Source organism: Apium graveolens, chromosome 9 (genome assembly GCF_009905375.1).
Source record: "Apium graveolens cultivar Ventura chromosome 9, ASM990537v1, whole genome shotgun sequence".
NCBI lineage: Eukaryota > Viridiplantae > Streptophyta > Magnoliopsida > Apiales > Apiaceae > Apium > Apium graveolens.
The window spans coordinates 232764228-232778144 of NC_133655.1; the positions used below are offsets into that span (position 1 = coordinate 232764228).

At 38.0% G+C, this 13917-nt stretch overlaps 1 protein-coding gene across 1 annotated transcript; it reads right to left on the minus strand.

Moving 5' to 3' along the window:
• Positions 1-888: 888 nt before the first annotated feature.
• Positions 889-1979, minus strand: LOC141686047 (uncharacterized). Its single transcript, XM_074491110.1, has 2 exons — positions 1198-1979; positions 889-916 (listed from the first exon to the last, which is right to left on the minus strand). The coding sequence occupies exons 1-2, from the start codon at positions 1977-1979 to the stop codon at positions 889-891; spliced, it is 810 nt and encodes a 269-aa protein (XP_074347211.1).
• Positions 1980-13917: the final 11938 nt, after the last annotated feature.

The following is a 13917-nucleotide window of genomic DNA, read 5'->3' on the forward strand; positions in this document are numbered from 1 at the left end:
CTTCTCTCCTCCTTCTGGGGTTAGTATCTCTTGCCCCCGACTTCTTGGTCATTAATGGTGCATTCGACCACGAAGTCTACTAAGGCCTGAGCCTTGATGGTCATTCGAAGCTTGTACTTGATATCAAATTCTCCTAACTCAGTTGCCCACTTGATGAGCCTTCCACTGGACTTCGGGCTATGAAGAAAGTTTCTCAAGGGTTGTTCCGTTAGGACTTTGATCTTGTGAGCCTGGAAGTATGGTCTCAACTTTCTCGAGGCTGTGATAAGAGCGAGTGCGAACTTCTCCGTGGTGGAGTAATTCAACTCTGCTCCATGGAGTACCTTCCTTACATAGTATACATGCTTCTAGAGCTTTTGTTCTTCCTTCACGAGGACTTCACTCATGGTTTGTTCAAATACTGCAAGGTATAAGTAAAGGGTGTCCTCCAGACTTGGTTTGGCCAATAACAGGGCTTCAGTCATGTACTTCTTTAGCTATTCAAAGGCCTCTTGGCTCTCAAATATCCATTCAAAGTCCTTCACCTTCTTAAGGATTTTGAAAAAGGGTAGACACTTGTCTGTAGACTTGGAGATGAACCTCCCTAGAGCTGCGATTCTTCCTGTCAGCTTCTGAACGTCCTTGATGGAGCGTGGTGGCTCCATGTCTAGGATGGATTCGATCTTGTCGAGGTTGGACTCTATTCCCCTCTTAGAGACCATGTGACCCAAAAAATTTCCAAACCCAATGCCAAAAGCACACTTGGCTGGGTTTAACATCATTTTGTGGTGCCTCAACACTTCAAATGCCTCTCCGAGGTGGCTAATTTGATCGACCTAACTTAGGCTTTTGACTAACATGTCATCAACATAGACCTCTATCGTCTTCTCAATTAGATGGGAAAATATCTTATTTACCAGTCTTTGGTAAGTAGCTCCTACATTCTTAAGTCCAAAAGCCATAACAAGATAACAAAATACACCAAAGTCAGTTATGAAGGATACCATGAGTGTGTCATCCTTATGTATTCTAATCTGATTGTAAGCACTAAAGCCATCCATAAAGCTTAACATCTCATGTCCAGCAGTGGCATCGATTAGGGTATCAATCCTTGGTAGGGGGTAACAGTCCTTGGGACAAGCATCATTCAAGTCAGTGAAGTCAATGCACATCCTCCACTTCCCATTGGCCTTCTTAACCATTACGGGGTTGGCTAACCATTCAGGGAATTGCACTTCCTCAATAAACCCAGCTTCTAAAAGCTTCTCGACCTCCTGCTTAATGGCTTCCAGGCTATCAGGGGCATAAGTTCTCTTCTTCTGCTTGACAACCTTTCGGATTGGGTCAACGTTCAACCTATGAGTTATAAGGTTCGGGTCTATCCCAAGCATATCAGCTGCTGTCCAAGGAAACACATCACTATTCTCTTGGAGTAAAGTTATCATTTGGCCCTTCAAGGGCGGGTCCAGAGATGCCCCAATATATGTGACCTTCTCCGGGTCTAAGGGGTCTAGGGAAATTTGGACCAAGTCCTCGGCTGGCTTCCCTCTCAGTTCGTCATTCTCTCGGACATCCATGTCTTCTATGGGAAGGACCTGCCCCCCGGTTCCATCGGGCCTTAGTGCTGCAACATAGCAACTGCGGGCCATCTTTTGATCTCCTTTCGCTTTTCCAACACAATTCCTAGTTGGTAACTTCAGTACTATGTGGTAGGTTGAGGGCACAGCCTTAAAAGCATAGATCATTGTTCTACCTAAGATAACATTATAAGTAGAGGCTGCCTTGACAACCAGAAAGTTCAACATCTGCGTGGCCTCCCTGGGCTCTTCCCCGATAGTTACGGGAAGTCGTATTGCTCCTTCAATTTTGTAATCCATATGATTGAACGCGTAGATGGTTGCGTTGGACGGAGTTAGTTGAGAATCATTGTAGCCCATCCTTATGAATGTATCATGGAACAAAATGTCCACAGAAGCTCCATTGTTCACTAGGAGCCTCATAACGGGACAATTTCCAATTACGGAGTGATAACCAGAGGATCATCTTGGGGAAATTTCAAACCTTCAAGGTCTGGGTCACCAAATTCAAGCATCATCTCCGACTTAGAACGCTTAGATTGCTCACCAACTATGCTCATTACTTCTCTCGCATAAGCTTTTCGGGAGTTCCTTGTAGTACCAGCTGTTATAGGTCCTCCTGAGATCATATTGGTCACTGGCCCTCGGGGCTGCGGGTTGTTTCCCCTTCGATCATCATCTCTTCGATCATTATCTCTCTTTTGGCCTCCGGCCTCTTCACCCTTGGTGAAACGTCCAAACTTTTCCTTTCAAATTAGATACTCAATCTCATCCTTGAGTTGCCTACAATCATCAGTATCATGACCAACATCTTTATGAAACCTAAAGTATCGACTTTTGTCTCTCTTCTCGGGGTCTCCCCTTAATGGCTTCGGCCATTTGAAATCTTTGTCCCTTTCAATTTCCATAAGGATTTGGCTCCTTAGAGCATTCAACCTCGTATATTCAGTGAACCTTAGTTGCTGATTCTTCTTAAAAGAGGAGGAGTAAGAGTTTTTACCAGTTCGTGGATACTTGTCTTTGGCATCGTACTCCTGATCTGTCTTCCGCTTCTTATTTCCAGTAGGTTCATTATTCACAGTCGTCTTCTTCATACTCTCCTCTACCTTGATATACTTTCCGGCTCTATCTTGGAGCTGCAGCATGCTTTCGGGAGTGCGCTTAGCCAGGGACATCTTAAAGAACTCGTTTCTAGTCCCTTGTTGTAGGGATATCATAGCTACCTTATCATCAAGATCAGGGACCTTCAAAGCCTCCTTCATAAATTAATTCAGATATTCTCTTAGGGACTCTTTGCTCCTTGGACTATGCCCATGAGAGAGGCTGAACTCTTCTCATGGACTCTGCCACTTATGAACTGCTTAATAAAAGCTTGGCTCAAGTACTTAAAGGATTCAATAGAGTTTGGGGGCAGACGGTTGTACCACCTTTGAGCTATACCTGATAGGGTTTGAGGGAAGGCCCGCCACTTAATAGCATCATTCACGGGTTGTAGCAACAGGGCGTTAGAGAACGTCCGGACATGATTAGCAGGGTCGCCAGTACCATCGTATGCTTTGATAGTGGGCATCTTGAACTTCCTTGAGATGCGGGAATTCATTATCTCGTTAGTGAATGGTGGCTTTGGATCATTAGGATCTCATAGGGGTATAAGATCACTGGGATCAGCCCTTGGGGAAACAACCCTCCTTGGTATTGGACCATCCAGGTCTATGATTGGAGGAGGAACTCTCCGCCTTGGAGCAAGTGGGGGTGTCGGATTCAGATGTGTCTCCAGGTCATGCTTCAGCTTTTGGATCTCAGCTTCATGAGCCTTGATCCTGTCTTGAACATCTTGGGGATTCGTCCCTTGAATGCTCCCGGAGTATTGTTCAGTATCGGCCATTGGCTCTTTGCCAGCACGCCTCATTCTCGGAGCAACATCATCATCTGATGATTCAGAGTTTTCAGTATAAGGTCTAGATAATTCTTGATACTCCGGAATAGGAGCCAAGCCATGTATGTATTGGGGCATCTGACCTTGTGCTTCACTCCTATTAGAGTGTCCATTACCTCCAACTTCGGGGTATAAAGGCATCCCGTAATGGGGGTTAGTAGTCACAATCATCGAGTACTTATACCCAAGGGGTTGAGAGTTCACAGGTGCATGTAGCTGCTGAAATTGGGGATTCGTCCCTTGAGAAGCCGGGGGATTCGTCCCTTAGGGCTGAGCCTCAGTTACCCCTACCAGGGTTCCTCCATAGGTGGAGGGATAGGTTGAGTGTGGTGGTACCTCTACCAATGATGCGATTGTTCGCTATGTGAAAGGAGTGTCTGTTCCACTATTGTTTCTGCTCCGTGTATTCACATGGTTGTGTTGTCTTCGAACAGACGGCGCTAAATGTTATGGAATAAATACCTGAGTGTGTTAGTATTTAATTCTAGGGTGTTAGGAATATGTTGTGAACTTGATGATTATATTAACAAAATACCTTAGTAGATTTAACTTACTGAAAAATGTAGCACCCGACAGATGATCAATTATAGTCCTGACGGATGATATAATATAGTCCCAACGGATGACTAATTGATATCCATCAGGTGAGTAGCTTATGTTAGAATAAGTCATGTAGCACATTTCTGTAAACATCTTTGTATAAATTCTGTAGTAGCATATAAGTCATGTTGACTTTAATTAGATATGCAGGATAGGTTGATTAATTGTAAATATAAGATGTCTTATAATTCTGTATAAGTGAAATGAAGTCAAGTGTCAAATAGCTACCCGACGGATGATCAACAGAGCTACCCGAAGGATGATCAACAAGGTAACCCGACGGATGATAAGCATGTACCCAACAGATGATCAATTCAAAAATCTATTGGCAGTGACAACACAGTCACATGCGTTGGGTGTTTGCAAAAGGAATGTGGAAGCCTATTTAAAAGGATATGAAGAACAAAGGAGCATTACCATTTCCATGCAAGTTAAGATGATTTTCAAAGATGCTGGAATAGAGTAGTGAAGCAGCATGGAGTTTGACTTGATAGTTTTGTTTTATTATCCTGTCTTATTACCATGTAAACTTGGTGGTATATAAACCAAGTGTAGCTAGTAGAACAAACAACTAAGCAAACACTTTTAGAAGAGAAATAGAAAAAGCTGTAATTGTTAAGAATTTCTCTGTAGTTTGTTTGTTCACTTGTAAAGCAGTTGTGAGACAATGTGTTCTTCACAGAGTTCTTAATTCGATATATATATATATATATATATATATATATATATATCTGGTGGATACTTTCAAATCCACCAGAAAGTTTTAAAGACTTGTGTTTTTATTACTTTGTGTTTTTGATTTATTTAACTTGTGATTCCGCACCTTGCAAATCAAAACACTTATATATATAGTTTGAGTTAGAACATTTTTTAGTTCAAGAAAAATTTACTAGAATTACATTCAACCCCCTTCGGTAATTCTTGCTGCATTGTTAGGGACTGACAATTGGTATCAGAGCAAGCTCTTGAAGCACGAAGAGTTTAAAGATCACAACAAACAACAAGATGAACAAGAAGGATGTTGGAGTCAAGATTCCTTTTCTGGACAATGATAATTACCATCACTGGAAGGTAAAGATGCATCTTCATTTACTTTCTCAAGATGTGGCCTATGTGGATTGCATAGAGAGAGGTCCTCATGTACCAATGAGAGCTGCAACTGGAAATGAGCCATCAGTTCCCAAGACAAGGCATGAATGGTCAGATCCTGATATTGAACAAGTCAGGAAAGACTAGAAGGCCATGAATATTCTGTTCAATGGATTTGATGGTGACATGTTTGATAACATTATTAACTGCAAGACAGCCAAGGAAGTTTGGGATACCATTCAAATAATCTGTGACGACACTTAACAAGTTAGAGAAAATAAGATGCAGTTACTAATTCAGCAATATGAGCATTTCCACTGTGAAGAAGGTGAAACTCTTACTAATATCTGTTAGGGCCCAATATGTTTGTAGAAGGGGGGGTTGAATACAAACTTTACCGTTTAATATATTTTAATGCGGAATAAGAAAGTGAAACAAAAGTCAAGTTAAATAAAATTATTATTAAACTTGAAAGGTGTTATAACAACGGTATCGTTTACAAGGGATTAATCTCAAATAAATTATCACAAATCTAGAATAAATTCGACATGAACTTTTTCTACTTTTGCAATAAAAAGATCAAATGCTAAAAGCAATTTGAGATTAAGTTCTAGGGATTTTGATCCGCTAGATAGTTACACAAGAATAAGAGAATGATTTCTAGTGGTTTGGATTTAACTTTAGTTACTAGGAATTAATGATCTTGAATGCAGTTGAGAGATGAAATATTTTGCTGCTGCTGCTTTTCTTTTGTTCTTGAAGTGGTTGAAGTCTGTTGAATTTTTTTAATCAAAATCTTGAATGTTTGCTACTTCATTTCTTTTATAATTCAATCAACAGAATCGACTTGAACTGGCAAGACAATCAGTATGAAAATTGCTTGAACTAGCATGACAATCGGCATGACAATCTGTTGAACTAGCAAGACAATCAGTAGGACAATTGCTTGAACTAACAAGACAATCGGTATGACAATCTCTTGAACTAGCAAGACAATCTCATAGCTGGTAGAACTTTTGGTATGACAATCAATTTGAATTAGTATGACTTTCGGTATGACAATTGATTGTCATACTGGTTCAATTGATTGTCATGCTGAATTAATATTGAATATAAATTCAAAATCAATTCTGAAAATACATAATATTAATTCAGAATTAATTAATCAATTAATCAATAAATTAATCTTTGCAGATATAATTTATTTTCTTAATTAAATTATATGACTTAATTAATTAATAGAGAATTAATACTACTCTTGAACATCAACCACTCTTCTGAAAATGTTCTGAAAATCACTGAAAATTATGAATCAATTCCACCACTTCAATGTTGACAGTCGATGTACTGACTGGTTCATGAGTGACTAACTTCTGTGACGTTTCCTCATGTCTGACTTTGATAACTTGATTTTCTTCAGATTAAATCCCTGTAATTATTTGATACCCTGACAAGATCTCTGTCACTTGATTAAATCCACAATCTTGATTTATATCACTGAGGCTTGAATAATTTCTTGAACTTCTTCCAGTGAATTAATTCCTCAAGTCTGTAGATGAACATTATTTCTGAATCCTTTGACAAATGTTACTTTGAGAGATCTCTTTGACGGTAGATCCACTATTTACTTGTTACATTCTTATTTGAGTTGAGTTAAATCCTCGAATAAACTAATAGGCTTTGACATATGCCTTTCAATATCTTTAGTAGATTTCAAAGCTACTAAATGCTCTAAAGCTGCATGGAAGAGTCTACCAAACCAAAGATTCTAATCTCAAATTCCTGAGACCCTTTCAAAAGAATGGAAACCAATGACAGTCTCCTTAAGAAATTTACAAGAATACAAGGAGTTTATACTAGAGAGACTATATGGCATTCTAAGCACTAATGAGCTTGAAATAGAGCAAGATGAAAGAATGGAGAAAGGGAGGAAGAAAGGAGGGTTTATTGCACTGGTTGCTGAGTTAGAGAAAGAGAAGGAGATGAAGATAGAAGCTATTGAGTCTACTTCAAAGGTCTGTGAAAACAAGGGCAAGGGGCTGGTAGAAGAAAATGAAGATTCTTTGAGCCAAGATGATATGGATGATATTGATGAACATCTTGTATTTCTTTCCAGAAGATTTCCCAAGCTCTAGTTCAAAAAGAACTTTGGAGCAACTAAGCCAAATAGAAACATGGTGGATAAATCAAAATTCAAATGTTTCAAATGTGGCTTGGCAGGGCACTTTGCCAGTGAGTGTAAAAAGTCAGATTCCGGCAAGAAGAAGTTTGAGCCTGTGGATTATAAACAGAAGTATTTTGAATTGCTCAAACAAAAGGAAAGGGCTTTTATTACACAAGAAAATGACTGGACAACAGATGGTCTGGATAAGGATGAAGATGTCAACTATGTCAATCTAGCCCTAATGGCTAAGTCTAATAAAACAGAGACAAGTTCTTCAAGCAATCAGGTAATCACCACTAACCTTGCACACTTATCTAAAGCTGAGTGTAATGATGCAATTAATGACATGTCCACTGAATTATATCATTTGCGTGTTACACTTAAGTCCCTCACTAAGGAAAATGCTAAAATCAAAGAAAAAAAATTATTTTTATGTGAGAGGAATAATGTGCTAGAGTCTCAGTTTATTGAATTTGAAAAATTGAGAATAGAATGTAAGATTGCCAAGGAGGAATTAATTGAGTCCTTGAAGAAAGAAGAAATTTTGAAGAAGCAGCTTGATCGTGAACAAGAAGTGATCAAGTCATGGAAATCATCTAGAGATGTCCATGCTCAAATCACCAAAGTTCAAGGAATTGAGTCCTTCTGTGATGCAGCCTGGAAAAAGAGTAAAGAGAAGCTGTAATCCAATTTGGTTGAAGGATTACTAACAGATGTAGACTCGACGGATGATGAGAGTCATCCGTCGTATAATCAAAAGGATTATCCGTCGAATAATCAAAAGGATTATCCGTTGAGTGACATAAATCCTCATCCGTCGGCTGTGAGCAAACCTGTGAGTAAAGCCAAGCTTGCCATGTTAAATGATAAATATGGATCAGTTTCCAAAAACTTTGTTCCAGGAGAATCAAGTCAAGTGAAGAAGGAGAAGAAAGTGAATGTTGATTATCTGTCCATCAAGCAATTGAATGACAGATTAGAAAAGATTGAGGTTAAAACAGAGGCTAAAAAGAAAAACAATAGAAATGGGAAAGTAGGGATTAACAAACATAACAACTACACACCTGATAAGTATGCTCCAAGAAAAATCTGTGTTAAGTGTGGTAGTGTTAATCATTTGTCTGTTAATTGTAAAACTGCCATGCCTGCTCCCATATATGTACCATCTTCTTTTCCCAACATGAATACCATGCCTTCTATGCCTATGAATGCTATGTCTGCACAGAATATGAATGCACAATTTGCTAATATGCCATTTGCACCTAATCCTTATTATGTTACATTTAGTATGCCTCAAATGCCATTTAGCTTGCCTTACTGGAATAACATATTTGCCAATAGCATGCCTTTTCCTGTTAATCAAAATATGCATGATAATACTGTTTTAATGGCTAGTTTCAAAGGTCCAACTCAAATGACTAAGGATGAATCAGATATCCCCAAGTCAAATGAGATCAAACCTAAGAAACAAAAGAAGAAATCTAACAAGGCAGGACCCAAGGAAACTTGGATACCAAAATCAACTTGATTTGGTTTTGATGTGTGCAGGGAAACAGAAAGAATCCGTGGTACTTAGATAGTGGTTGTTCAAGACACATCACTGGAGATTCTACCCTGCTCACAGAGTTCAAGGAGAGAGCTGCCCAAGTATCACTTTTGGAGATGATAGCAAGGGTTATACTTTGGAATATGGCTTGATTTCTAAAGACAATGTTATCATTGAGGAGGTTGCCTTAGTGGATGGTCTCAAGCATAATTTGTTGAGCATCAACCAACTTTGTGATAAAGGCAATTCAGTAACCTTCAATTCAAAAGCCTGTGTTGTGACAAACAAGAGGAGCAATAAAGTGGTTCTCACTGGATTGAGAAAAGGAAATGTGTACCTAGTTGACTTCAATTCATCAAATATAGAATCTGTTACTTGTCTTCTCAGTAAAGCTAGTCAAGATGAAAGTTGGCTATGGCACAAAAAGCTGTCCCATCTAAAATTCAAGACCATGAATGAGCTTGTAAAGAAAGAACTGGTTAGAGGTATTCCTCAAGTGGAGTTTTCTAAGGATGGATTATGTGATGCTTGTCAGAAAGGAAAGCAGCAAAGCATCATTCAGAAAGAAGCTTGATTCAACAATTGAAGAACCTTTGCAATTGCTACACATGGATTTGTTTGGACCAGTCAATGTGTTGTCCATATCAAGGAAAAGATTTACCTAGTAATTCTGGATGAAATCTCAAAGTTCTCTTGGATATATTTCCTAAAGTCTAAAGATGAAGCGAGTGAAATCATCATCAATCACATAAGGCAAGTCAACAATCATCCTGTTTTAAAGTAAGAAGAATCAGGAGTGACAATGGAACTGAGTTCAAGAATTCTGTGATGAGATCATTTTGTGAAGAAACTGGGATTATGCATGAATTTTATGCAGCAAGGACTCCACAATAAAATGGAGTGGTAGAAAGAAAGAACAGATCCCTTATTGAAGCTGCAAGGACAATGCTTGAAGAATCAAAGTTACCAACATACTTTTGGGCTAAAGCTGTGAACACTTCCTGCTACACTCAAATTATCTCTTTGGTGAATCAAGCAGAATGCATGACTCCCTACCAATTGTTCAAGAACATGAAACCAACTCTAAATTTTCTTCATGTCTTTGGCTGCAAATGTTATATCTTGAAGAATCAAACTGATCAACATGGGAAGTTTGATGCTAAAGCAGATGAAGGAATTTTTGTTGGATATGATGTGGGAAAAGCATATAGAGTCTACAATCTAAGAACCAACATTATTGTGGAATCAATACATGTTGTGTTTGATGATAAAAAGATTGAAGGACTACAAGATGGAGATTTCCATAAGAGCCTTAAATTTGACAATGTGGAGATGGTCAGTGATGAAAGTGATGATGAAAGTGACCAAGAAACTACAACTAAGGATAATGCAGAAAAATCTACAACTAATGAAGCTATTAACTCAACATCCATTGAGTTACAAAATGCTACATCCGTCGGGAGACAATCTGCATCATCCATCGGGAGACAATCATCTTCATCCATCGGAACTCAAAATACACCATCCGTCGGGTCATCAAAAAAAGCTGAAAGTCAAAATAGAATACTTACAGAAAGTTCCCCTTTCTCAAATCAAAGATTCACAAACTCAGGGGGAGTTTCTAATAATCAAAACTCAATCACACATCAAGACAATAATGTGGCCTCTTCATCTAGAGCAAATCTACCTCAACAAAGAAAATAGATAAAGGATTACCCCTTTGAGCTCATCGTTGGTGATGTATCTTCTAGAGTTCAAATAAGGAGAACAACTCAAGAAGAATGTCTATATAGCAGCTTCCTATCTAAGGAAGAAGCAAAGAAGGTAGAAGAAGATTTGTTGGATCCTGATTGGATTTTAGCTATGCAGGAGGAGCTAAACCAATTTGAAAGGAATAAAGTATGGAAGCTGGTACCCAAGCCTAAAAGAAAGAATCCAATTGACACCAAATGGGTATTCAGAAACAAGATTGATGAAAATTGCATAGTGGCCAGGAACAAAGCTAGATTGGTTGCTAAGGGCTATTGTCAACAAGAAGGAATTGATTTTGATGAAACCTTTACTCCTGTTGCAAGACTTGAAGCCATCAGAATTTTCTTAGCCTATGCAGCCCATGCCAATTTCAAGGTCTATCAAATGGATGTCAAGAGTACTTTTCTAAATAGAGATTTGGAGGAGGAAATCTATGTCAGTCAGCCTCCTGGTTTTGAAGATCCAAATTTCCCAAATCATGTCTACTATCTTTTGAAGGAACTCTATGGACTGAAGCAAGCACCTAAAACCTGGTATGACACTTTATCAAAGTTCCTTTTGGAAAATCACTTCACAAGAGGTACTGCGGATAAAACTTTATTCTTTAGAAATGTTAATGGCTCTAGTATACTTGTTCAAATTTATGTAGATGACATTATTTTTGGCTCTACAAATGAAAAACTTTGCAAAAAGTTTGCCAAATTGATGCAAAGTAAGTATGAAATGAGCATGATGAGAGAACTAACTTACTTTCTTGGTTTACAAGTTAAGCAAGTTAGTGATGGAATATTCATTAGTCAAACTAAATACATTTATGATCTTTTAAAGAAGTTTGAACTAATGGATTGCACATCTGCAAAAACTCCCATGGCCACTGCAACTAAACTTGAATTAAACACTACTGAAAAGTATGTGGATATTTCAAGTTATAGAGGCATGGTTGGCTCACTTCTATACTTAACAGCTAGTAGGCCAGATATAATGTTTGTTACATGTCTTTGTGCTAGATTTCAGGCTGATCCTAGAGAATTTCATTTAGTAGAAATTAAGAGAATTTTCAGATATCTCAAGGGAACACCAAAACTTGGCATTTGGTACCCTAGAGATTCTGGTTTTGATCTAACTGGTTATTCAGATGTAAATTATGCAGAATATAGAATTGATATAAAAAGTACAACACGAACCTGTCAATTTCTAGGAAACAAGCTTGTGTCCTGGTTCAGTAAAAAGTAAAATTCAGTTTCTACTTTTACAGCAGAAGCTGAATATATTGCTGCTGGCAGTTGCTGTGTACAGATTTTGTGGATAAAAAACCAATTGCTAGACTATGGTCTGTAAGTGGAAAGAATTCCTATTTTCTGTGATAATACAAGTGCAATTTCCATCACTGAAAATCCAGTACAACATTCAAGAACAAAGCACCTAGACATCAAGTACCATTTCATAAGGGAACATATGATGAATGGTACTGTGGAACTATATTTTGTTCCCGGTGAAAAACAACTTACAGATATATTTAGCAAGCCACTGGATGAATCCACCTTTTCAAGGTTGGTAAGTGAGTTAGGTATGCTTAATTATTTTTGAATTATTTCAGATATTTTTGTAAGTTGTGATGCAGCCAAAAATTTAATTAATTTTTCCGCTTTGGGTGCAACTTTGGCTAAGTCAAAATTTACATCCCGATGGATGATCATTATCCATCGAGTTTGATCATCCGTCGGAATAGAATATCTAAAATTCAATTATTTTTCTGGATTATTTTAATAACGCGACGGATCAAATATATTATCCTCATCCATCGAGTTGTCTAAATCATGGCCGTTAATTCTCTGAACATCATCCATCGAGTTTACTTAGAGTCTGTAAATATATTTCTATGGATGGTTGATAGAATTTTGACAGTTATTAGTCACTTTGTTTTACTTTATTATATGGATGGTTGATAGAATTTAAACGGCTATTTTGGGCAATTCTTATTTGTCACTTTATTTTAATTTATTATTTTTGACAATTATTTTCTGAGACAGTATAAAAGTAAAATTCATTTTCATTATTTTTCTTTTATTATTCTCAATTTATCTGCTCTAACTTCTTTCTTTCTCAAAAGCAATTACCCTCTCTCTCTGCAATTTTTACTTTCTAACAATGGCACCAGTTGTCAAAATCATGTCTCAAACTGGCTTTATCTATGAGAAGAACAATTTCACAGCTCTAGTGAACAAGGGGATTCAACAGTCTGGCGACTACCACAAAATGATGGATTTTGTGCAAGACTGTAAGCTCAAATATGCCATGCTAGAGTCTCCCACTATCTACTGTGAGGTTGTGGAGGAAATATGGACAACTGCAGTGTACAACTCAACTGACAACACCATTATTTTCACTATTAAAGGTAATGAATTCTGTGTTTATAGTGATACTGTTAAAGCATGCTTTAGGATTCCTGATAATACTGTCACTACTCCACACACAGACAATGATATTGTTAACATGTTAAACTCCATGGGTTATGCACTCACCATCTCTAAATTAAGTGAAATTAGGAGATTGGGTCTTAGAAAAGAATGGAGTTACCTGTGTGATGTAGTTACTAATGTATATTCTGGTAAAATTAGCAATTTTGATTCTGTTAATATCTCCATGCTCAACATGCTTTACATGCTAGTAACTGATAAATACTTCAATTTTAGTGATCTAGTCTTGTTTGAGTTGGGGTTTAAGTTAGGGGAGCTTAATAAGAGGGGTAAGAGTGTGTATTATGCTAGATTTTTCATGATGCTTGCTAACCACCTCTGTGAGGACATTGTGCTTGAGAACCCAACCAACAAGTTAAATCGTTGGGTTTAAGAAAGAAGAATTATTGCAGATCTCAATAGAGCAGATCACCACAAAGAGGTGCCACTCTTCTACTTTCCAGTAATGGAGGCACCTCAGGTAAGTGAGGTAATTTTAACTGTCTCTACTCTTCCAACCTCAAACATTTCTTTGCTTTCTAGTGCAACAATGGCAACTGTGTCAATGACCCGATAGTTGCCTACCCAAGCTGCCAAACCATCAAAAGTTTCTAAATCCAAAGCTAAGAAAGCCCCCTCTGATTTCTTTCAAAAGAGATCAGTTGTAAAATCCACCAAACCTAAAGAGGGGAGTGTGAAGGTGGGTAAGAAAGGTGAGGGACAGGGTGAAAATCAAAGAAGCCCTAAGAATAAGGATGGTGAGCATAGTGTACCCAAACCAAGCCACACCACAGTTTCCCAACAAACTGTGGTTGTTA